The sequence below is a fragment of the Accipiter gentilis genome, chromosome 4 (genome assembly GCF_929443795.1).
Source record: "Accipiter gentilis chromosome 4, bAccGen1.1, whole genome shotgun sequence".
In the NCBI taxonomy this organism is placed as follows: domain Eukaryota; kingdom Metazoa; phylum Chordata; class Aves; order Accipitriformes; family Accipitridae; genus Astur; species Astur gentilis.
The window spans coordinates 40,277,123-40,304,609 of record NC_064883.1 but is presented as its reverse complement, the minus strand read 5'-3'; the positions used below and the strand labels follow the sequence as shown (position 1 = coordinate 40,304,609).

The window sequence follows — 27,487 nt, the reverse complement described above, 5'->3', positions numbered from 1 at the left end:
GTCACTGCCCTTCCTCTAGGATCACCTTTGTCATCATTTCTTTACAGAAGGTATGCACTTACATGTACAGGCTAACATCAAAGAGAATGACTTGTTTACACAAAACATCAGTTTGAACACACAAAAATTAGAGTTTTGTAGTAGTCCAACACTTCCCCTTTCCAGTCAAAAATTGTCAGGCTTTTGAAAACACAGACACTTATGCAAACACTTATGCAATAGAGCTATCAATTTCTTTTAACAAAAGATCAGTGCACAAGCATTGCTGTTTAAGCATCAAAAATGCACGTGGCAGCGGTAGCGCAGTTAATCTGTTAGATTTCACGTTGCTTCCAAATTCAACCACAACTGTATTTCTCTTAGGAAATTCAGCCTGCATGGGATGACATACTATCCAAGACAGCACATGGTGTGAAATACACAAAGTCATTCAGTTATGAATTCATTACACAGGTCTTGTGGATGACCCACCGGGCTCAGATCAACAGATCCAAGTTCTCTCTGTGCTTCCTTACTGTTACTGTGCAATTTTTAAAAAAATACTTAACACTTTTCTGTAACTTCCCTTTCCACCTTTTGCTTGATTTGTCCATTTAGACAAGAATCTCTCAGAAAAAAGATGACTAATCATATATTGTTTTGAAAAAGGACACCTGATTAAAAGCTGTTTAGTTAAATATACTTGTCCTTGAACATAGTCTAGCTTCCACTGCAGTGTCCTGCCTGGACACAGTGAGGAGAATGGGCACTATGAGACTGACAAGTAGCAAGGGGGAAACAGGAAAACTGGATGTCTCCAGTAACATCTACCAGAAGTTGGCTTGTGCCTGGCAGTTAGGCACAAATGAGTAAAACAGTTAGGCTCTCCAAGGAATACATTTATGAACTGTACCACATTACAAAAAAGTATTAAGAGAAGTTTACAGCCAGGAAGCTGGAGCTGGAAGGCTGAGAGCCACCGTTAAGGTGCTTACTGGCCCATGTTCCCACAACACAGGATCCTGAAGTCGGAAAACCAAAAAGCATATTGAGAAGACCGCTCACCCATGGATTGCTTGAGAAGCTGCTGCTAAATAAAGGAATGGATGAATTCCACAGAGTAGAATATGAGTGGCTGGTTCACAAAAGACTTAGTGAGACAACTGCAGATATTTATATACGATGTTAGCATTTTGGAAATACAAAGATTGCGTTTGATTACCTGTTACACTGTCAGGTTGAGGAATGAGTTCAGAAGTGTCCATTACATCACATGACTGAGTCTGATCCCCTTCTCCTTGTTTACAAAGAGTGCAGATGTAGTCTTTCAACTGAGACTCCAATTCACTACCTGGAGATCTGTCGCATTCTATGTGAATCCACCTGGGGAGATTAATTTACTGTGACTATCATTTTAATAATAAAAATATAAAGTATCCCAGTAAAAGATCGGTTAAAAAATAGCACTGTTTTCCATCCCTATGGCGAAATAAGAAATTTCAGCCAATATTTTATTACGGAGAATTTTAGAGAAATGAGCATGATACATCAGTATGCCAAGCAGTGAACAAATTTAAACATGAAGACCTAAACTGTCACTAAAGCCAACTGGACACCACTACATGTACAGCAATATCAAGACATTGCACAACAAGATACAATAGCATTCAATATGAAACAGTCTACATTCTTAAAAGGCTCCCAGTAGTGCTGTTTTTTTTGTTGGGTTTTTTTTTATTACTGGCATAGAAAATCACATAAAATTAAACTGAGAACACATACCTGAAAATTTAAAAAACCCCAGACCATTGCAAACAACAGTCTTTAAAAGTTAGGACAATGAGTATTCCAGTCTGCTTACTCACAAAATAGATGCAATGTAAGAAGCGGCAGCAGCACGTTATTCTGTACACCTCAGGTAACTGCCAATTAATACTTACTTGCTAAGATTAAAATAAGACTAGCTACTCTTGTTCACTGTATTTAGGGATGAAGGATCATGATGTTGCGCAACAAGATACTATAGCATTGTACATCAAACACAGTCTACACCCTTCGCAGAAACGCATCAACATCATACAGCTCATCAAAAGCTTTAGGCATTTTAGTACAATTTTACAAAAATTAGGATTCTTACCTTTTGCACATGTGACAATGCAACATATCTTTCTGGAAGTCTTGGAGGCACAGTTTTTCACAGAAAGGACAAGGTAAGTTGTCTTGCTGTTGGTAACAACTGTCACATACCAAACAATTATGGTGCCACTGACAACTTGTTCGTGTGCCACACTCAGCACATACTCTACAGTTCTAGAGATCACAAGAATTTAGTTGTTAATTATTGTACTTCACAATGTGATAGAACTGCCATTAACTGACATTTTCCTGTTTTGAATTAAATTAAATAAAATTTCCATCCTTGATAACACTAATAAATTATTCAGGATCTGATAATAGAACACAAAGAGCCTGTACAACAGCAAGAATAGTTTCCTTGCACCACTCCCTGACTTGAAAGGAGTATTTCTTACGAGATCAAACTTTTTTATTCATCTTATGATTGCCACAAACTGGCTATGAAATTACATACATCTCATATACAGGGACTTATTATGCTGAAATCGTGTTTTTATTATTACTTACTCACAAAGTTACTGATAAAACAACAAATTCAAGCTGCGCTCCTCAAATGCAAAGGAACCCTTGAGCTGCAAAACTGCTGTTCTACTAAGCAAGAAGTACTTGAATATAAAGAGCCTTCAAGTATAGATTACATATACTATTGCACAGATTTTAGTTTACATTGGATCATGAGAGCCACTGTCATTAAGTGAAGGTTATCCACTCCACCTGGATCCTACACTTCTTTTTTCCCACGTGGGGGTTGATTTACTGTCCTACACAGGCTGCTTCATCCACAGCACTGACAGTACCCTCACAGAGCAGCTGTAGAGCCACATGATTAAATACATGGGATTCCTTCAGAAATTATAAGTTATGTTACATGCCAACAGTAGTCCGCAATACACCTAGAACAGCATAATGTGGGTAACAAAAATTGGGTCCCTATAATGACAAGGAATTATTCTGAAACCTTTCAACTTACTTTACATTTCCAACCATTTGTTGGTACAGCGTCCATAACTGGTTGTAGACAGAAAGTATGGTAGCCTTTGTCGCATGTATCGCACACCAGCATCTTATTGTCTTCCCCAGAATGTCTAAGAAAAGTAACAAGTGGTTAAAAAAATTATTTAAACAATCCATAACAAAAGATCTATTTAATGAAAAGCCTAAACAGGAAGACACATAGCTGAGTACATGAAAATACATGAATATCACTTACAAATAGCTCCAAAGATAATGCCCTCAAATTCGTATTTAAGTATGAATGAAGATCACCACACTTTAACAACTGCTGAGCCTGTGCCACCATTCTAGAAATAGGCCCACTTTCATTTACACACGTGTAAGCAGATTTAATGGCGTTTCTGTACTGAAATCAGTTCAAAATCTTGAATATGTGATTTATTTATTTCTGAAAAGAACATGAAATTGTACTTGTTCCTATAAACAGTCTGACTGTATGTTTTCCAAAGGAAAAAACAAGCCATCACCTCTAACTACCAGAGCTCCTATAATGTCAACCAGTATGACTGCAAGAGCAAAACAAGCATTAAAAGGAAGAGATTTCAGTTTTCCTACAGTGATGTATTACAGAGCTCCACCACAAATTTCAGTGATAAAATAAATTTGCAGAGAATAAAACACATAGTTTGGTAATCTCTAAAGGCACTGTGTTCTGCCTTAGTTTAAATAAATTAATTCAATAAATAAGCATGCAACAAGATTTGCCTTGATAAAGCTTCACAATAGATGGCATTACACATACTAGTTACTACTTCATTACCTGGAAGACCTGATATTTTAAAAAACAGTAAACGCTCTCTCTTTGCATGGAGGTATGTTTAAAATGTTATTCTTTAACACTGGCATAAAACTTCCATACTCCATAAAGTAATAGGTGTGAAAACATCACATTTTCTTCTACATTTCCACTAGAGAGGTTTGTTAGCAAATACTGTAATTACCCAGTACAACATCTTTAGGGATATTTTTTAGAATGTGCTTCGCTATTGCAACTTCATTGCTGGCATTTGCTATCAGCTGCGTGTGATCAGGGAACAATCTTCTTTAAGTGGGTGAATCTCAATGCTAGCAAATACTGAGTGTTCTGCTTGGAAAACAGCAAAGCAATGACTGATCAGGTACATGAGGCAGCAGTGAAGTGGCTTTTTTCCTTCATACTGTCTCAGCTGATCTGACTAAAGCTGAACAAAACTCTTATTTCTTTTCTAGTAAGTACTTTAAAAAAACAAAGCCAAGCAAGCAAAAGGACCCTGCAGTGCCCATCAGATTAAGTTATGTAAGAACAAGCATACAAGCGGTCAGAGTTTTCCAAGTGAACCCTTATGATATTGGAACAATTATGTTTCGTTGTCTCAGTACTTGTCTGGTGTAACAATTCAATCATGGTCACTCATGTCACTTTTTTTCTTTGCTCAGCTAAGCCATGTTTTTGTTTTCATAATGACTCACTAAGTGCCTCTGAAAGATATTACGAAATAGAAGAGAGGGCCTAATGCAGGGGACCTACCCAGTTTGTGGTACACGGACAGCTGAAATGTCAGCTGAGTAAGAGCACACGTTCCCAGACTGTAAAGGCACTACAGTAAATTAATTTGTTAATTTGGTAAATTTGAGAAAAATCCTCCTGTATAAAACGAGGAAAAAGTCAGAAGGTTTTGCTGCTCTCCAGAACCTGCAAAGATAATGGTAACTCTGGGGGTATAATCCACAGGAGTTTCAGCTTAGCTTTATTAGAAGAAAGTTCCCAACACAAGGGTTTGTTCAGCTACTTAATATAGTATCATAACAGATGTATCTGGGCAAATAATCTAAGCTTTTTGGAAAAAAGAACAGTTAATATAATAGATGTTTTAAAATCACAGCACATAAATCTCACACTGTCCTCCTCCACATCCTTTAAGTCTCACTTACTTGCAGTTCTGGCACACTTTGCAATCAGGACACTGCCAACCTGCTCTTTTTAAAGGTGTAACTTGTATGTCCAGGCACATCCCATGGTAGTGCTGGCCACAGGTAGTACAAAAAAGTTGATCTAAGAGGTCTCCAGGGCTGTCACACACTGCACAATTTGCTTCTTCCTTTGCTACAAAGAAATTTTTTTTTAAATTATTATTTCGTTCAAAATTATGAGCAATTCAATGAACCCAATGAAGCCAAGAAATTCTTTAGTAGTTCTTATGCATATACAACTCGATCATTCTATGAAATTCAAATTTAATTAATATACTTAATAACTACTCCTCTAACTTGGTTTTCTGATATACTCAATCTTCTCATAACAAAAGTACATTGATTTTAAACCTTAATAAAGTCTTACGAAAGGAAACAGTTTTATTCTCCTCCAGATAAAACTGAAAGCTTTAGGACCAACTCTCCTTTGAAACAGGTACAAAATAAAGCTCCTAACAGATCTAAACCTATTATTTAGCTGAAGTGTTCACAATATGGTTGCCTAACTTGAGTTAGGACAAGTAAGCAAGCCTATCAATTTGAACTAAAACCTGACGGAGGACAAGTCTGATGAGTAAACCCTTCCCATGTTCTGTCATTAAAAAAACCAAAAATACTAACTTTACTGTGCACCACTGTCAGTCTTTAAAAACAGAGGAGTATGAACTTGCATCTTTCTTGTACCTGAACATACGTGAACTCTTGGGTACATGAACTCGGAAAACAGGTCTAAACAAATGCACTCTTAAGCTGATCCTGACATAGGTAAGTTTTCATAAAACCTGGTACTAATTGTGTCATTTGAATACAGTGTACTTACATCTTTCAGGAGCCTGATCAATATGGTCTGGACAAAGGAGGGACAAGTTACTGAAATCCTGAAATGTGCCTGCTCCAGCAGCACAGGGGTAATGGTACATCTGGGTACATTTCTCTTCACAGCATTTGATAGTGGCTCCAAGGTGCTTACAATATGCACATCGCTGAAAAACAAACATAAATTGTTCAAAACCTATTTTTTTCTTGTCATTTTTCAGCTAGATCTGTTCCCCAGCTTCATTTAACAGACAAACAACTCAGCCAGTAGAAGAGAGTGAATGCTGAGGAGAAGGAAGCTAGTGGACTATGTCTTTCAGTGGCACCCCCATTTCTTTCCAACTTAAAATGTTTAACGAAACCCACTCTAAATTCACCCCGATGACCAAGATTCTTCTTGTCACAGAAAAGCATTTTTCTTTTATAAGTTATCTAACTTGAGCTATGCTGTCAGTAGAGGCTTGGAGACTTATTCTGAGTAATAAAGGCAGACCACACTATGCTGTCAATAGGTTATAACTAAAAAACACCTAGCTCTGTAAGTTGTAATGTAAAACTGTAGACACTGTAATCAGAAATGCAAATGGAAATGAAGTATCATGTTCTATTGAAAATCTTACTGACGTTATACAATTCTCTCTGGGATGATGATGCATTACATAACCTAGCACTTTCTTCTCATCTCTCCATTCAAGGCTACACAAATATCACCACGGAACTTTGAGAAGTCATAAATAAGCATGATTATTATTAGAGACCATAGTCACATTTGTAAAGAAATAATTTCTCAGAAAGAGCTACCCAATAACCTTCCAGTTCTCCAGTCAAGAGGGAACAGATTCTATCAGTCTGCTTGTAAAGTATCACCCACACCTTTCCGATTCAGTTAATCAGCCTTTTTTCTTTCTTGAATTCATTACAGTCCCTGAAGCACTGTAACATGCTTTTGTACTTTTTCACCAAGGCAACAATACTTTTTAAGGCTAGAGCACAGCACCGTAAGATGTGGAATAAACTTAAGAAAAAACAGGTCAGTAGCTCACAGGAAGGCATACATAACATACAGCAACAACTGAGCTTGGGGACTCTCATTTTTCATAATAAAAATATAACACTAACATTGGCATGTTTGATTACTAGCTCAAGTGTCAAGTAACATCCAAATATGAACATAAACCAAATCAAAGAAAAGTTACATACAGCATCTCCTTAATTCTTAGAATATGGGCAATATTTATTACCATAATTCTTCTCTGTTTCAAAGCCTAGCATGAAATTAGGCATGAAATAGTGCTACTACAATTCTACAGATATCAAAACCAGCCCATACGAAAAGACACATCACAAAGCTGGCCGTGTTAACAGCTACATTGATATTCTTGAAACCAGATGAAGTTAATGTCTTCAGCAAAATATCTGCCTGCACCACAACTCATGGACAAGAGAAAGAAAAAATATTAGTTTATGCTAAACACAACTGCAGTGTAAAAAGATAAAACGCTTCAGCACAGAAAATAAAACAGGTCACTAAGGACAGCTACTGCCACGTTTCTGTGCTACAATGCTGTCTACTCTTCAGAGCTGCAGGACTCTACCTATGTCTCTAACACCTACTAACAGTATGGAAAAGATGTATTCTGTTACTTTACCAGCCAAAATGCAGAGTAAAGGAGGGGGGACAAGATAAGCAAACAATAACATGGAGTTCCTGAAGTAGGTAAAGAAGGTACTAAAAGTAATGACAGTTAAGGACTGCCAACAAAGCCAAAGTCATGCAAGAAACTCATTTTAGGAAACAACACATTCAGTAAACACTTGCTGAGAATGCTGTAGAAAGTAAATCCTGATCTTTGATGTGAAATCATGAAAATATAGCCCAAAGCCTCTGCCTTCATGAAATGCACTGCACTTTAAACAGCATAAAACCCGCTGCACTATTTTGTACTTGACACTCCTACAGCCAATTGAGATGCCCAGATTACAGCTAAGGCCCAACTCTTACAGATAGGCCACACATATTTTCAAAGGTATTACTCGCTAAGAAACAGTAGGAACAGGAACCTGGGAGGAGCTAAGGTCCAAAACATGTCTCTCAGGAAAGTATTCAACAGAGACTTTGTTGGAACCCATAATAAACCCTTATGAATTATCTAATCAGGAAAGAAAATTATGAAGAACTGCAAGCACTCAAAGAATCCAACATTTACTAAAATCTGGGGATAATGGATTAAACAGCAATATAAATGGTGTTTTTAAACATCACATCTGCTTTTCAAAACCACTAATCAAAAATTATACATAACAAATGTAAAATCAGAATATACCTTTTCCCAAATGCTATATGACTAAATGATGAAATTATTAGAAATGAGCAAACTACAGGATTACTGCAAAGCCTTGAAAAATGTTGATGTTGATTTAAGGAACCATGTAAAGATGCTGGAAGAAAAATGGAAGCCCAAATTACGTTTAATTGAACCCTTTAAACCCATCTGCTCAACTGCACTGGCAATGAAAAGCATTTGGCAGCTAAGTAAAATACACACTTTAAAAACAATGTGGTATATATCATCTGAAGCAAATAAAAAGCACAGAATATCAACATTTGCTGAATTTATAAGAGAGATAAAGCAGTCTGAAGAAACAAATGCCCAAAGGGGTTTTTCTGGCAACAGCTGTTGATGAGAAGGGTTACTTTTCCAGCAGTAGAAGCCAACACTTCTCTGAAACCAGGCCACATGCTATGACCCCAAAAAACAACTATGCAGCTATTATGACTAACTAACCTTCATGAAGAAAGTAAGGATATGAACAGTGAAGTATATTAATTAAAAAAAATAAAATCAAAAGCTCTGCTAAACAAACCCAAATACTACTTTACTACTCTATTGCTAAAATATGGCATCAGTACAGTAGGGGGTGGAAGTAAGGAATAAATCACATTCCAGTAAAACGCCAAGTCTCTTTACCACACTGTATGAGGACAGGAACAGAGATGGAGACAGTATACAGTCTTCAATTTCATTAGCATGAGCAGAAAATAAGGCCTTATGTGAAGGGGGTGGAAGCTGAATCTGAGTTTTCAAAGGGTAGGTATAGGAAAATGGCAAGCTGTCAAAGCAAGCCGAACACTGTTTTGTTCATGGATCAAGTAATTTTACAGTCCTGTTCTACAGAAAAAAAACCTTTACAAGGTGTCAGAAAACTAGAGAGATAGTTCATTAGTTAGTCACAGTACATTCAACAACATAAACATCACTAAAGCAGTGTCAGCAGACTATTTTCCTAATCAAAAAGTCCTTCATTGGTTACCGACTGTTTTCTTCAGCAAGCTCCTAGTACACTCACCCATGACAAGAAAGCTCTGATCACATCCATACTTCTGCTACTTCTTACTATCGTAATTTCCATGATTTAGAACTGTCCACACCTCCTCCTACCTGGTCTTTTTCACCTTTTTCATCTGATTTTTTTCATACAGACAGAAAAGCATCTCATTGTTAAAAGCAAATAGCTATACATTCTTTCAAATTCCATTTTGAAATTCCCTTTATTCACTAATCCCATTGGATCAAATATAACACTGTTATACAAATATAGCGAAAGATGAAGAACTACGTGAATTAACAGAAAACATAAGAAAACCTGATCAATCACCTCCTCTCTTTTCTAGTTGTATGGGAGTACATCCTCTGTGCCCTTAGAATTACTTCATAGTACTACTCTCTCAGCAACTGGACAAGCAGCAACCCTTCGGAGGCAGACATTAAAGTACGGCTGAAATAGGGACTTTGAATAAATACTTAGCTGCAACCTGATCAGTGCAGTAAAGTTAAATGTTAGTATTAGGTATTGCAAAATGTTTTTTAAGCAAAATGACAATAGGTTTTCACTGATTATGAACTTACTTAGCTTTAAAGAGGTCAGCCAACAAACCCTATGATAACAAAAAGTAATTTTAATTTTATGATAGTGAAACCAAAAATGCACACAAGCCATCTGTCCTTAGTTAAACAATTTAATGTATTACTGGTAAGAACAAATTTCAGACTGTTTAGCTACTGAAAACTGCTACCGTACAAACCTATAACTAAGGAGAACTGGACCTTAACATCCTGTCATTAACGAGACTGCAAAGAAATTTTAGTATAAACAATGACTAATGAAATGTCTTCTGGTAGTTCTGATAATTTTCATTGATTGCTCCATCATCTAGAAAAAGCTTTATATTGCTTACAGACACTAATGACCATTAGCACCTCTAATGTCAAATACACTGTTTTAAGTACCATAAAGCATTTAAGAGCACAATGCAGTAAGGTGGCAACATAAAAAGAATTAATGGCTTTCAATTGAACTACTGATTAGAAAAGGGACTAAGTAACATGAATTTCCAGGAGTACTGGAAATTTTTTAAGTACTTCTTATTTTTTAATTTTTTATTAAGCAATCAATTAATTTTGTATTAATTTATAACAAGCAAGTCAATCAAACAACAGTTATTCTTGTTCCTCAATCCTTAACACATACAAAAATTGAAGAAATTAAAATTCCAATTTCTCTAACAATAATTTAAAACTATAATGTTCTTAACAGAGACAGCATGTATTAAAACTTTACTACAGTGTATCCTTCATGCTCTGAGTACTCTGAAGTAACCTTTAAAAAAAATTGAAAAATCACAATTGTAGAAACAAACTATCAAGTTTTGCTTCTAAAACCATATAAAAAAACATGGACAACCAGAAGAGATGCAATTTGGCCAAGCTCAACACATGACTGAGAAAGACTGTCTTCTAATGCAGAATTCTTGACTAGATACTCCTAGGTACTGCACATAGTGTCTGTAGCCTGCCCAGTTATCTATACAGGAATAAGAAACAAAGATAAGAAGATACAAACGTTAATAACTAACACCACTACCAGTGACTCAATACACGTAATCAAGGCAGAAAGTGAAAAGTCCCTTCAAGTGGGGAGATTTCAGGCTCTCTACAAGTCTCAACTCTGTTCCTCCTTCCCACCAGTTGCCTCCTTTTCTCATCTTTATAAAAAATGGTGTTGATATCAATGCATCTAAAGATTGGGGCAATAAAGCATTCATGTTTTGCAGGAGTGTTTTTCATAATAATTGTGATAGGTTAATAACCTGTAAGAAGAAAACTTGCTAAGGGAGATAGAATTTTTTATTTGAAACCTGAAATAGGCAAAGGAAAACATGCAAACCTTATGGTGCACAAATCCTTCCTCATATTATCTGAAATGTTCCCAAACCCTTGTCTATTCAGAAGCTCCACAGAACGGTTTGTGTGCCTTGAAGCTGTATTCTCCTCATCATTATATAAGCTAGTGGAATAACTGCATGCATATGATTTCCTCCACAGACTCTGCCTTTGCTGCTTTTTTCACACTTTGATGAGGAAAAGCTTTTTTTTTTTTATTCACCTTCTCACTTTCTACCATATTCAGGATAACGTAAATGTTTTGAGTGAGTCTAAGCTTTCTCACAGCTAACAAACAACTATTCCCTTAATTCTCATCTAATATCCACTGTGACAGAAGGGCACACACGAGCATGTTGTTTAGTTAGCATGTCAACAATGAGAATGTCAATAATGTTTAATGTAATTTAAATTGTGATTATTAGGCTTCAGCATCAGCAACTTCAGGACAAACAAGGCAAGAACAGAAATCATCAGCTTTGGTTTAAGACTGCTTTTTGGCAGGCTCAGAAAACAGACTATTGTGCCAGTTCCATTTGATTCATGCTGGGAAGGTCTTAAGAAGTACGTGTAGACATTTCTTTTTGTTGGCAGAGCACAGTATGAGCCACAAGTTGTTGGAGGCTTATAAAAAAAAATAAAATTGGGGAAACATTGCTACATGCTTGTTGTTTAGTGATCTTCTCTAGGCATCTGTTACTGGTCACTGTGGAAGATACTGGGATGAAGTCAACTTTCGGTCTAATCCAGCACAGCTTCTATGTTCCTAAATCACATATAAGGATTCTGGAGTGGCTTAAGCATTCTATAGGTTGTCTATGCTACAGATCCTCTGTAGCTACAGCTAGGCTGGCATAATTACATCTGCAAAGCCATTTAATAGAAACTCAGTGGAAGGAGAATTTACTGCTGATATAGTCACACTGTACTTCCAAACGACCCAAGGCTTGTGACAAGGCTCTAAATTTTGTGTCTATATATGAGCCAAGTGTTTAAGTTCCCATTATACTTAGCAAAGACTTAGTCATTTTATGGAATTTACTTCATTGCAATTCAGTTGACCAAACAGTGGGTGTCCATTTTCAGGCTCCATTGACAATACTGTCCAGATCTCCATTGCTTGTAATTGGAATTTAAACACAGCTCACAGGTAGACATATCCACAGGGAGGTCTAAATTTAGATGACAGTCTTAAGCTGAAGCGTGCCTAAAACATGTTGCCAGAAGTTCTCTATTGGTAACACAGCTAAGTCCACACCAAACGTTTTGTCAGCGTGGCACTATCAGTGAAGGGATATGAATGGGTACTACTTACAAAGATTCACATATAAATTCTGTTTAAGTTTTCTGAATGATAAAAAGTTGGGCTAAAGCTTCACATAACACATTCCTAAATTCTTTTAAATACTTTCGGAACACTTAGTCAAAACTTTCCAGACATTTCTGAGAAAAGTCAGTAAGAAAAACATTTTGCTCATCTTAAATACAACCTCACTCACAGGCCTTGCAATTTGGCAGGAATTTTAGTGTGGGGGATGCAACTTTTGCCCTTACCCTGTAGATCTATCCAGATGTGACCAAGCTTGGGAAAACTATTTTTTTTAAAATGTAAAACACTTCCAAAAGTTTGTCAGTGAAAAATCACAGAAAAATCTACTCTCATTGATCATGACCGATCCTCTCCAATTTCTAGCACTGATCGGACTACATGTACCTCCTGCAAAGATTGCTTCAGTCTGACAAGGATTAGAGAGAGGAAGTCTGTAATAAATACTCTAAGCCTAAGCACAATAAGCCACTGGAATGGAAAGCAGACATCCCTAAGGCTCTTGGTAACTACTGTCACTTAAATTGTCTGGGGAATGAAAGTATCCAGTACACCGGCAGACGGACAAATACGGGTTAAAGAGACAAAAGGGACAAACTACACTGTGTGAATAAGTCTGATGAGACTGGGAGCAGAAACCACGGATGGAGATGAAAGCTGAGAAGGGGCATGGATGAGACTTCAAGGGCCAGTTAACTAAAACTAGGCACTAAAATTGGATGAAGAGTTGAGGGAACTGATGTGCTAAGACAGAAGAAATGGTGAAGGGACAGATCTCAAAAGGAACCCAGGGAAAGGGACTAGAAAGGTTAAGGAGAGGGGATGCAGGAAGAATGAGGAAGAGTGGAAGTGTCTAAAAAATCAAGTTGAACGAAAAGTCACAAGTCTGAGGCAACTGCAATCGGATGAAGACTGCAAGAAGGAAAAGTACTCTGTCCTCTGACTCTGAGTGCTACGCAGCTATTGCTTTGCCAGCTCAAATAGCAGAGGTCTGTATGTAGCCATAAAGGTTTTAAACATGCAGTCTTCCTTTTTTTCCCTAATGCAAGGAAATGATATAGTCAGACAATTACAAGGCTACACCCACCCACAGAGACACAGATAAAGGAATGAACAGACATATGCACAACTATAACTATGTATGTACATTGAAACACAAAAGAGATTGTACACCAAACATTGATTTAGTGCATAAAATAGACCTCTTAAAAGGAGTCTCTGCATTAAAGAAACCTGTTACTTGTAGGCCTGTGCTTAATTTGGGGAGGGGAAAATCGTATGTATTGAAAAAAGTTGTGGATTTCTTGTGAGAGAAAAAAAAAAATATCACTTAGTTATAGCAACTGAATGATGACCTGCAAAACAGTTCTAGTTTCACTTCTTTCATAGAGCTCCTTTATGATATTGGGCAGGGCACTAAGTAAAATTTTTCTTAAGGTTTTTTTAGTCCTTAACCTTACTGTTAAAAGCTTGGGGTTTTTTTTGTCCTAAAAATAGTCTTGATTTCTACATAGATTGTGCACTCACAACTCCAACAGAGTGAAGAAAGAACTGCAATATCAGCGCAACTTTTTAATAAGTCTGAGTATTTTTGAAACTCTTCCAATCTGCCATCCAAATTAGCAGGTATTTTAAAGTTAAAGAAAAAAAAAAAAAACCAAAACAAAAAAGAAAAAAAGAAAAAATTCAACTTCTCTTGAGGCAAATGGAGCCTAAGATGCATAAAAAAGCCACATAGATCTGCTATTTTGAAAAATGTATAGACAAGTTATTCACATGTTTATTATAGTAGAAACATCATAGAAAAACTCATGCGGAAATGAGTAATTCTTTCTTTTCAGCAGTATTTGAATAGTCTACATACCTACACATTGAACAACAATGAAAAAATGTAATATTGAAGAGGTTTGCACTGACAGCAATGTCCATTCTATGGACTGAACTGGGCACTAAGCTGTTCTGCATGTGATCATACAATTAAAGACTGCATAATCAGGCATACGCACAAAGGATATTAATTGTGTGCAAAGGTTATTAATTGTGTGCAGACAACCTGTCTTCTGGCATGCCCTAACTTTGTGTGTTTGATTTTATAGTCTTAATAATGCATTCTTTTAACAAAGATTTTGTAGATGTATTAACTTAGTTTAACAGAACGTTAAAGTCAGCAAAAGTCACTACATACACACAATGATACGCCTAATTTACAAGGTAATAGTAGGGATGGCATGACAAGGAACTCTGGATTATGTACAGACATAAAAAAATACAAGAATTTCCTGCCTTTAATACCTTCCTCATTAGTGAGCACCTCCTTAGTATTCCTTCCCCACTGACTGCAATCAGTACCTTATTGTTCATAATTCCTATTTCCTTGGCTGTTCCTAAATTGCACTCTCCAAATGGCACAGAGTCATCGTAAACAAAATCCTACATCTTCAGTTCACTAATTTTTGTAAATTGAGCTCAAATAAAGCAATTAGATGGCATACTTTGAAACTACCAGCTTGAAACATTAATATAATTTCTTTTCTAATAAAAGCTTCACATGCTTTATCTGGCTGGGGCTTTTAGGTTTTTTTTCAATTTGACTAAATTAGTCATTTACACATATTTCTCCCATTCCTCCTCCCAAAACATGGTATCCCCAAACATTACGTAATCCTTTTTTAATTCACTAGCTACTGAAATAAACAAATAAGCCCCTTATCTGTCCATCTTATTCCATCACTGACATTCCTCGGGCAAGCACCATGAAGTGCGACATCTTGACCTAGAATTTTAAATCCTGAAATTGCTGGTCAAATATTTAGCAGGTAATTCAACTGTTGTTCTGGGGTTCAGGGAGGGGAGGATAAGAAGGGGCTGTTCATTTCATTTTGCCGCATGCTGCCTCAGTAGCTTGTGAAGAAAAAAGCTGCCAAATTTTGTAATGAATTCCACAGAACATTAAGTCTGATGCTTAGCAGAAGCCATAACTGTTAAGTAAATGATATCCTTTTGATGAATACCCTTATTTGAAAACAACATTGATTCTTCTAACCCTTTAGCAGTGTCCCAAAACAGATGTGCACAACTGCAAATTCTGTTTGCTTTCAGGTTTACGAAGTGTGATGACATTTTTACAATCATGCATGAGCCCTTTTACCCAGGAGTAAAATAAAACACAATAATTCTTCACCATCTGTTTGTTAATTTTGCATTCATTTAACTTTGCATTTTAAACTAATAATCATTTTCTTATAACATAGTTTGTTCCATTGGTAGAAATTACAGCTGTTCAATTAAAAAAAGAATGGTTTATAACAGTATACAGTTTTCCTCTAAATACTTCCATTGCTCTTAATTATAAAGATATTAGTGCCATCAAATGGAAAAAACTGCCAGGAAATAGTGTTATGCTTTATATGTCACAGATTCCCTTAGTAAATGTACATATTTACTTCTGTTCTGGCACCAATTCCCACCTGGTCTCTTTTACATTAAAATTCCTTTTCGCCACTACAAAATTCTGTGTGGTTTTTAATGTTGCTATGTATAACAGGCTTTTTACACTCCTGAAGGAGTATGGCACAGTTAGACAAAGCTTCTGTTTCATATGTAGCAAAGAGAAATACGTCAAACAAAGCACACTCCTATTTCTTCGTAATGCTTTTCCTTAATCTCTAATGACAGGCAAAGGAGGTTTTGGTATTTTCTTACCTGGTTACCGCTAAACTAGGACTGGAATAATGTCTTAAAAGCTTTCTCACAATGTTTACAATAAAATGGGGAAATCCTATTCCTTTTTCTAAAGTAAAACTGTATTGAAATAACATGAATAATGCATCAGAACTAGGGAAGGGGAAATAATTTGGTTCAACAAAAGACATGGGCCTGGAGAAAGAGCACAAGCCAGCCTGAGATTGAGAGTCATATTTTGGATTCCGCGTTACACTCTGGACAGCGCATTTTCCTGCTGCTCCACACAGACCAGGCTGTAAATCCACAGCAAAGTTACAAGCCCTAAACATAGACTGTCTACACTAACACAGTAGGAAGTCTGCTTCACTGTGGTTCCTAGGCTTAATAATCATAATCATCTACAAATAAACTCCTCAAGAGACACAGGCTGCTCAGCTAGTTCATGTGAGTGGTCCAGTAGTATTAAGAGAGACTGTTCAGATGGTTAAAACAATCAAGATTCAATCACTGTTTTCTAAAACCACTTTTTTTCTGATGGCATGGAAATCTTAGCATCAGATGATCACCCTAATTCTGTGGTAGTAGTGTTAAGATAACAATGCTGACACAGTGCTAGGATGACTAGAAACACCCATAAGGCAAGAGATGGTTTACCACAAAATGGATTTATTTCAATTAAAGGAGTTCAGCAAAAGCTGAAAAACACTGAACTGGTGCATAAGGCTGTAACAGTGCACTCGCCTTCAGAAATGAACTTCCAGAACTACCAAATAACAACAGGCTCACATAGAATTAAGAGTGGAAGAACAACGATACCTTACTGTGATGCTCAGCTTCTAGTCTTACCAGAACCTTGAGTATTCTGACCTTTTAGTTTCTCAGATGAGTGAGCATAGCTGCCAGGTCCGACCTTTACTGGGGGATTTATCCATCACAATATTTTATGTCTGACAGAAAGCAAACATTCTGGAAGTGCCCAAGGCACATTCTGATGTGATGGATGCAGAATGGTAACAGTCTTCCCAACAATTCACCATCTATTTCAAGTTAGTCTCATTAAAAACACTCACCTGATATGACATTTGGAAAATGTGAAACTCTTACTTATTCAACGTATCAAATCCATTTACATTTTGGAAGATCAGCATTTTCCTTACAAAGCTCAAAGAATGATGATAGCAACTGAACTGTCTTCTTGTATTATTTCTCTAAAAGTCTCCATTCGCCTTTAAAGGTTTATGATTTGTCAACACATCTCCCTGGAAATACCATACAAATAACACCTAATAATGCCATAACAAACTGCAGTAACTGAAAGGAAAAAAATACACCAGTATTTGCTTGGATATTTGACAGGAGTTTTAGATCCAGATTCACTACTACTCTGCAGAATCTGCCACTCCTCCCAGTTCTTTACAAGGCAACGTCATACAGAAGCAGAGTGGGGGGAAATTTTTTAAACAGAAGGAAATGTTACTTTATGAATTAAAAATTGGAAGGGGGAAGGCTAGATATAGTAATACCTGCAGTGCTATTAAAAAAACCCAACAACTGTCTAGATTGCAGATTGAAAACATGTATTCTCACTGTATCTGAAATGAGACCATATCACAGCAACACATGTAGGGTATACCAAGTTTTTTCAACGTTAGATGCTCCATGAGGCAAATAGTTTTTTATTCACTTCATGACAGCTACTTTTCTCCCCAAATGTACTGAACAGGAACATGACATCTTTGAAGGAATACACTAATATCAATGAAGAAAAAACACACTGGTAAAAAAGCTTAAGCTGATTTGAGAACATGCCACTTCATCCATTCTTCAATTACTATTATTTAATTGGATTCTTATTATTTAATATTAATCATGACTATGATTCATGGAACACATACAAGTTCATTAGTGGCAGCAGACCTATCATTGCCTGCCTGCATTTTATTCCCAGGTCAGAGCTGCAGAACGGAGAGGGCAATTATATAAAAGAAAATAAACAGTATTAATTCTTTCTCATAAAGAGATGACTATCAATAGTAGCCTAGACCATTAGAAAAAAGAGCTTTAATGCAAGTAATGTCTGTATTTATCACTGAGTGTTTTATGCACTTGCACATAAAAGGCGTTTGGTCCACATTTGTGAAGATTCATAAGATGTCTCTCTCATGCGTGATTTGTTCCATGTTATTAAAAAAACACTCAAGGACACCTGCATTAAAGGCACGACTTCATACTGATGCCTTCAATATTTATGCTCAATCTGCAACTCTGGGACAGAACTTACACTAATGGAAGTCAATAACAAAATCTTTAGGGAGTTCAAAACTATTTTTTGCTAATGGTTTGATTTTCAAGCTGCTGAGTAGACCAATCTTAAGAAGCAGTTCTTGGGCTACTGCTTAAAAGCAAACTGATGCCAACAGATTAATATAAGCACTCCTGAGTTTTAAATTAAAATATTTGTATGATTTTTTTTTTTGAGGATGGGTGAAAACCCCAAATGAAACCCCATAATATAATTTATATTAGCAGGAAAAATATTACGCAGACTCTTTTGATTGGAGTAATCAAAACCACTTTATAATTCTAATTTCATTAAAGAGTCTGAACTTTAAAGTTTTTGTTGGGGGGGGGGGGGGGGGAAGCATGTGACCCACCATCCATGAAAAATTTAAAAGACATTATTAAATAAAATACTATTTAAAAGGGAAACTGCTACAAAACCAAGATTAGTCAATTGTCTAACACTAACCAAACAATGCTACAGCTCAAAAAATATACCTATAACTTGTCCCATAGGGGTATTTTTTCCTTTTATTTTATTTTTATGTGCTATCTATTAAAGAGTAAGTTTCTGAAGGCCTTTTTATTTCTATAATGCTCAAAGCATAATGAGAGCCCATCCTTGACTAAAACTAACCAATATTAACTACAAAAGACTGATTAATCTTTTTTCATAAATGGAGCCACCACACAAAGGCAAAATTAGACCCTTAAGCACTAACATTAAAAAAAAAGCATCAGATCGATCCACATTAGCTATGGAAAAGACTGAATATAAAATATTTAAATACGAAGCAGCCACGAGTGAGGTAGCAGTAAGGTAGGAAAATGAGGGTTGCATTCAAATACCTACAGAAGTGAGGAGATAGGTGGCACTCCTACACTTCCTTGTGTAAGTTTCTATGGGCTTACTGTTGACCTGCTTGTTAAGAGATGGGTATGCTTTCCTGCCTTTTTTTTAATATATACAGACCTCCAGTCTTCTTACCTGCTGAAATTGGGATAATAATTTAAATAAATTTGTAAATATTTTCATAGATTTTTAAAATAACATTTTGTTATTTACTTGTCCCACATTTTAAATTTGGGGGCATTCTACTGTCATTTTCTTTCTTTTGTAGACCTTGAAGGACTATGCTACTGCTGCTGAGCATAGAAAGACAGGAGAAAGGGAGAGCCCAAAGCATCCGTATTCTCATGTTCTATGACAAAACACCAAAATAGGTCAGTCCCACCAGCAAACTGAAGCGCTGGCTGAGGAAGAAGGTACAATCTTGATTTAAGAGACAGCGCGATCTTCCTTTAGTGGGCTTTCTTTGACCTTCAGAGATCGGGTTCTCCCTGTTTTCAACACATAAGCCCCCAAAATAACTTGGTATAGACAGATTATAAAACCTTGAAATGAAATGCCCAGCAACAGAGTGCCACCTCAACGTGAACTAGTATGTCCCTGCCTTAATGCTTAGAGTAACATTTAAGAAAGGGGGGAGGTGGAGGGAAGAAAAAAGAAAATAGAGAATTTCTTTGGGCGTATTATGAAAAGTGTTTTCTACTCAAGTCATGCAAAAAGGAAGAAAAGGCCTTTGTGAAATACACTTCACCAGTTTGGAACACACACTAAACAATTTCACTTCAGAGCTTTCAGTAAATTATTTCACTGAATGTTACTGAATAAAGGAAACCTGCACTGGAAATTCCTTCAGGAACATAGGCCCTTTCATGTTTCTCAGCTAGGCTTTTCGGCTTTCATTTCTGGGCTATTGCTGCTTCCCTCTCAGTCTCTCTCTGTGCCCCTAGTCCACTTTGTCTGCTTCTTACACCTCACAGACTGCCCTTAGCATCTGCAATGCCTATCGCCTATTCAGCATCAAAACCCTCTCAGAAATGTCTTTGTAGCAACAATTTCTCTCCCCTGATTCTAGTACCCACCTATTTGACATCTAGAGTTCAAGAAAGGTGCATTTTTCAAATCATTCTTCTTGAAAAAACACACAGACTGAAAACTCTTAAGGCTGTCTCTGCTCTCCGACTTCAGTGCCAAGGGAGCGCTTACAGGGTGAGCTCCCACAGAACAGCCTCCTGGCACCACTGCAGTGGGAGAGAAAAAGGAATGGGTGAGGCTGAAAAATCAAACACTTTACTTTAAATGAAGCTGTATGAACCATCTTAGGGAAAGACGTCTTATGCTGCCTAAGTAATCCAAGTCTTTTCCTTCCTCATTTGCTACTGTGTTCCAGAAACACAGTTATTACAGAAAGATCATTTTTCTAGAAATGACATTGTGCTTCTGTTTGGGTCTGCAAAATTGCAGGGGGAACTGGGCAATGAAATCAGAGAAATTGTATTCATGCACTGGAAAAAACTGATGGTTTATGCAAAGTCCTTCTTACTCTAAATAAAGTTTATTACCTAAACCTAAAATGTATGCATTAGAATACATGCACCAGTCACTGTCCCTTTGCAACAGCTGGCAGGGGTTAAGCTCTACCACTTATTTCTTACGGACCAAAGAAGGAACAAGACACAGTTTCACTCTAATCAGTGAGTTATAATGTGCACTGACAATACTACTTGCTGCGCAGACAAATTCACAGTGGTTTTTTTTCATATACTTTGTAACAAAAAGGTAGGGATACAAACACAGCTGTTATTCCACAGAAGGCTCAGGATGAAGCAAATCAAAAGAAAAACCTCAAAAAAAAAAAAAAAGTTTAAAAATATATTTTCTTCTGCTTCATCTGAAGACAAACGCTCCTCCGAACTAGTTCATAAATTAATGCCTGCCTTCCTCTTGTAAATAGACTCAATATGTTGAAGACAATATAAAAATTAACTATAGCTAAATTGGTCTCACATTATCATGTGCTCCTTTTTCTAGTCAACAGGTCAGAATCATGATGATAACAGGTTATAAGGCAAAGAACTACTATAAAGGCTGAAAGTCACGTTAAAGTACTTGCACTTATTAAGAATCAAACTCCCAAAACCAGTATCCAGAAAAAGCTCTAAATCAAACACTTTGCCAACATTTGGTACCTTGATACTCTACTGTATATTAGCACATGAACAGGACAGTGTGTTTTATGTCTCTAAAGAAAGGAACATTTTCTGTTTCTTGAAATGCTGGTTTTAAAAAATGCTAAATCAGGGATGTGTCACATAACCTTGAAATAAGTATTTCTTCACATTTATAAAGACTTTTCCACTCATGAAAATTCCAAAGACCTTAACATGCTAAAGCATAGTACTAGCTTTATTGGAATGTTAACAATAAATATGTTAAATAATGGAAAAATAAGTGAAAAATTACATATTTCTTTAAAATTAAATTTTGGTTAGGCACAAATTCAGATAGCCTAATAATTATCAGATTATTTCAGAAACAAGTTTAATACTGTACCTTTTTATCCCCTTATTTTTTCATTGGCAGGCTGACTTGAAAAGTTACTTAATGATAAGAGCATATTTCACATCAGATAATACAAATCTGAAATATTAATCCATCTAACAACTGGTGGGGAAAGAAAAAACAGATCAGCTATTCATTCAGCAAATCTCAATCAGACTATCACAATCAACACTTATAAACAATCTCTCTTTCAGTAATGTCTGCAGGCTTACTCAAGCATCAAAGTATTCATGAGTGAGCAAAATTACATCAGAAACACTAGTAAATAAGTTTTCTTTCTCACTAAATGGAAAATTCAAAATTAAAATCTATTTCAGACTCTTTCTTTCATCAGAAGTGTTTAGACTTTACATTAGCCACATTTCTTCCACATGCTACTGCCTCTCACTTTATGATCATACTATTCAGACACACCACTCTATTTCAAAGCAATCCTTTCAAACTTTTGAATACATCATTGAAGATCCACATCCAAGTGTGGAGTCCCACACTTCGATTAGATCCCAAGGTATCCATACTTTATGTGCCAAAATAATTACGAAAACATATTAGAAGCAGAGAAGGGTAAAGTTCTTGATTCACATATACCCAGTTTTAACTATTACTTCATTTTCTTAAATACCAGCAGGGATATAGAAAAATGTATTTTATTTTGTAATAGAAAATGTGGTCTAGGAGACAATTGGGGATGCTGAAAACTGTCTTTTGAGAGCTGAGTCCTAAACTCAGTTTTAAAGGTGGTGTGTCTTGATAGGAAACAAAATTCTTTGTCTGTTAGAACTGTAATTTAGATTTTTCTGTTCCCTGTTTCACTGCAGAAGAAAAAATAGAATGCACAAAATCCCACTGGATAATTTGAAACAAACAAACAAACAAAAATATCACAAAAATTTGCAAGAGTGACTACAGGTTTAAAAACAACTACTAGGCAAAAAGCTAGTTGTTGGGTTTTTTTGCATGAAGTATATTAAATTATGCTTTATTTGCTTTGGCTCCTAAAGTCAGATTATAGGTGAGAAGAAAACAGGAAAGGGTGAATTTTTCAATAATCCTAGTAATTTCAAATGACAACCTTCTTCCTTCTTACCTGCTTATTCTCACTTCTTCCCTACGCCTGGTTCCTCTATTCTGCTGTATGCTTTTCAAAGCAGCTACTACAGGACAATGACTTCAAATAAACAAGAGTACGTCGTGGTAAAGCTTATTTTGGTTCAAACGAAAGAATACTTTAATCGTTGTTCATGTGACAGTTATTTAAGAGAATTAAGTTGTAAATCTTACTAAGCAGGCAAATATCTGTTCTCAAACTGCTGGACCTGCAAAAAACTGAATGCACATACAGGTCCCATGGCAGCTCTTGAATGTGAACAGATCTACCAAAGCTGTACTGATATCATTTATCGTGTACAAAGGTGTTGCAGAAGAATTACATGTAGTAATCCAAAATCGACTATGATAATTTTGAGATACCACAGCTGCTTTGCAGAACTTGGAAAATAGTTATAAAATAATTGACATAACGTTTCTGATGTCATTAACAAGCTGTAAGTACAGTCTGATTCACATTCTCCAAGACACAAATGATCTGGCTTTAGATGACCAAAATCCCAACCGTTCTGGAACAGACTAATTCATGGATGATAATTTACAGTGTTAAAATGTTTCCAAAGCTGTATCCTTAGTCACTGTGTCTTTCCCTGAAGTACAAAGCTTGTCATCATAGGCAAGGAAATGGCTACAAACCTCTAGAGAAACTCCAAAATAACAAGAGGGAAATTCATCGAAAACTTAAATACCTCATGGCCCCCACAGCCAAACTGTTATAGAATTTCTAAAACATGCTAGGAACTGAATGAAACTACTAAAGTGACCAAAACCATATGGAAGTGTCTTCTTGATGAGTCTTATCCAGTCTTTCTCTAGCACTTTCTGTGCTAGAGTTCTCTATGAGACAGCAACCCATAAAAAAAGTAGAAATGTTATTTTGGAAGAATACTTCCTGCAGTACTTCCTTCCTCAGTTGCAAGACAAAAGCAATTACAGGGGAAAAAAAACCCCACTCTGTAAGATAAAATCAGAAGCCACTCCGATAGGGCAGCCAGGTAGTCACTCCCAAGCTGCAGTGAAGGAAGATGAAGAGAAGCCAAGTGCCTTGTGCATGCAAAAGTACCATTAAAAAAAACCCCAAGAGTTGGGAGAGGAACTTCTGAATACCAGAGCTGCTCATTTAGTATCACGTTACAAAGCTTCTCCTTGAAAAATGGGCAAATACAGAGGACTCTGCCCAGAAATGGTATAAATTATGACAGATGACGTTGTTTATGCATTTTTCCCTGGCTTTAAGAATTACTAGCTCTTCCAATAATGAGAAAAGAAGAAGGGAGCTTTTAGAGCATCAAGGAACTGCAAATCCTCCACTCTTATCTCAAAAAAAAAAAGACATCGCTGCATGCTCTGTCCAGCTATGTTGAGACATATGTGAAGCCAACACCGTCCCTATCTTCAGGATTCTGTCATCTAAACCATTTTTCACACACAGTCTTTATGCCCACAAAAAGTAAAACTAGCTGAAAAATTGCTATGGCTAAATGCGCACAATCCTCCACAGTGTATGAAGTTAATAGTATATTAAGATGTAGATGCTTATCTTTACACACAAGGAACAACAAAAGGAAGTATCAGTTTAGCCAAATCAGTTTTCAACTTAAAGCAGCACAAGTAAATGTACACACATACCACTAAAAACATCAACAAGTCTCAACAAGATCAGAAGTGTACTGAGGCTAAGGGGTGAAGATACAGTCAAAATATGAACAAACACTTTAAGAAGAAAAAAAAGTATAAACATTTTCAGTGCTTCCCAACTTTCCCCTCAATTTGTATCTTTATGGTCTAGCTTGGTAAGCATCATGCTAGAATTGAGTCTTGAGCAAAGAGCAAGGAATTAAAAACAGTAGATGGAAAGGGCTTTAAGTAACAGTTTGAGTGAGATATTTAATATGCAAGCCTTGTGACATTGCCCCAACTTGGAAGCATCTACAAACAGCGCAATCTCCTACTTCTGGTGACAGAATTCAAGGGAAGCTGCGTTAAAAAAAAATTTCAAGATTGTGTTACCATGTGAAAAGGGCTTGCAGGAGAGAGGAGTGTCAAAACAGCAGATCGTTTTGAGTCTGGAACAAGGCAAGATACCATTGATTAGTTTGCCTCTATGCAAAGCAACAACTCCTACAGTTCCCAGCAATGATAACATGCCAAACAATGCCTGCAGAAACTCAGCAGGAGCTGAAAACAGCTGCCTTGTACAGAGAGAAGATACTGCCCTGATTAACTGAAAAAAAACAAGAAAAAAAAAAAAAAAGAATGGATGGGTGGGAGAAGACAGCGATTTTTCAACTGTCTGGCTGCAAGAGTCTTGGTTCTGAAGAAACACTTGACTATTACTGGAAAAATGAAAGCTGTGAAGTAGGTAAATATGCAAAGAGCTGTACAGAAATCCACATTTTATAAAATGGAAACACAGAGTAACACAGAGGTTTTTAGAATCACTGCTTTAGACACTTCATTACTATCATGTTTCCCCTATTCAGTCTTTAAGTAGATAGGAACCTCCCTGGTTTCCACCAGTACTGTTTTCTTTGACTTCAGTGTCCTTGACAAATTCTCCCAGAATTGTAAACTGCTTTCTACATCTTATCAGAAGAGAAATCTGGCTGGGAAAGTTACAATTGCATTCGTTTCTTGTGTACAGTTTGTTCAAAAGGGGTTCAAACACATTATCTACTGTGCCTTCCTTAAATACACTTCTTGAATTGAGCTACTTGCATATTAGGGGAAAAAAGCAGCTGACCTTATTTGGGACTTTGTAGCATACAGAAGAGCTATGGCTAGACACCGTAAGGCAGACAAGTAGTAAACTTTATTATCTCCTCAGCTGACTATAGAGAAACAGCCACCTACTCAATATACGTAAAATAAACAAAGAAATTATAAAGCAGTATTTAAAAATACCTGAAAATATTTCAGAAACCACTCTTGTTAAAAGCTGAGCAGATGCAAGCCCTAAAGGCCTCAATTTTAAACCGTAATGCCAGTAAGTTCACACTTCCAAATATCAAAAAGCAGCATAGTTAAAAAAGCGTAAGACTGAAGCCAGAAATAAAAGAAAAAGCAGAAAACTCTACTTGTACACATCTATTACTTTTTTTCAGCAAAAACTGATTTCTGTTCAGTTTCCTTTGCTTATTTTATCTTACTAAGTCTCCATTTCATACCATCTTTGCATCCCACCACAAATATCTGCAGAAACACCTTACTGATAAAAATCTATCTTCATAAAGCTGACAATATGACAGCTTCTCTACTATGGCAATTTTTATACGCTGAGTAGAGCACTTACTAACTATAAGAAAATTTAGCCAAGTTTTGGATCAAGCAAATCACTGGATGTTTTCTCTCCCCCATCTATATTCCAAAGGGTTCTTTTGTTTCAAAACTCAAAACAAAATTACTCCAAAATCCCATCAAAACCTAGTAAAAGTAGTGGGGGAAGGAACTGCCATAGCTGGGTATGCAGGCTCTTCAACTTACATACTATACAAGCTCTAGAGATAAGTGTGTGAATTCTTAAGAGTCATTTTGAGAAAAGCTCTTCTGATGCTATGCTTGTCACCTGGATCACCAGTTCTTCCTTATGACCTTTTTAAACTTAGAAAGTGGTTCTGAGAAAATCCATGACTCTCACTTGCTGAGATAAGGGAGGTAAGCAAGACAAGCAATGAAATGAAATGAGTCACCTACACCACCTGTATGAGCTAGAGCACATCTACTACCATAAACTTAACTGCGTATTCCAGCTTTTATTTGTCAGTTGTTATAAAACAACATCATGCACAAGATTTCAAACACCTCACATATACAGATGTATGTATGTGCACTCATTAACACTAAAGAGAGGCCAACCCAAGACTTTGAAAGAAAGTCAAAGAACCCACCTATGTCTAGACACAAATACCTGTAACAAACTGGTCAGATGTCTTTGCCAGGACTTCAAAATGAGTGAATGAAAAGAAAGAGCTGAAGAAGAAAGACAAGCTAAGCAGGGTTATTTTGTGAAACATGCACAGATACCGAGATCTCTACAGTGTATTTTAAACCTTCAGCAAACATGTGCCAAGAAGAAAACCAAAATGAATTAACATACATGCTTTGGAATAGGTCAATGACATATGTCCACACAAGCTTTATTAATGCAATCACAAGTTCAGTGAAGCCAAATGGACATCTCAAACCATAAACAGAGTAATACGAAACACTGTCATATCCAGTTTAAACAGATTTGCAAACAATAGGCAACTTAACTAATGAGAAACATGAATGTAACTTACAAGCTAGAGAGCCTCAAGGTAAGAAGAGCCCCCAAAAGCTCTCCACAAATTAAAAGACCTAAACCAACAGACTATACTATCAAGAAAAAGTTTGTTACATTTCAAAAATTAATCTCTATACGAACATAAGGAAAAGAAAACATACCTTCCCTGCTAAGGAAAGATGTCAATGCTGCAGACCACATCATAAACCCATGTCATGCCAGAGGGACTTCCAAGAAGACAGAAATCCCCAACCAAGCAAACAACAACAACAAAACCCTAAGTAAATTTGGTGGCAAGT

General features: G+C 36.5%; 1 protein-coding gene across 13 annotated transcripts in view; it reads right to left on the bottom strand.

Moving 5' to 3' along the window:
- KMT2C (lysine methyltransferase 2C) overlaps positions 1-27,487 on the bottom strand; it is a 199,561-nt gene that overhangs the window by 87,922 nt on the left and 84,152 nt on the right. For all 13 annotated transcript variants that reach the window (XM_049799094.1, XM_049799092.1, XM_049799098.1 and 10 more), the window contains 5 exons: positions 5,900-6,062; positions 5,041-5,212; positions 3,086-3,200; positions 2,117-2,289; positions 1,202-1,362 (listed from right to left, as the gene is read on the bottom strand). In XM_049799094.1, the coding sequence (XP_049655051.1) occupies positions 1,202-1,362; positions 2,117-2,289; positions 3,086-3,200; positions 5,041-5,212; positions 5,900-6,062 (784 nt within the window). The remainder of the gene's footprint in view (positions 1-1,201; positions 1,363-2,116; positions 2,290-3,085; positions 3,201-5,040; positions 5,213-5,899; positions 6,063-27,487) is intronic.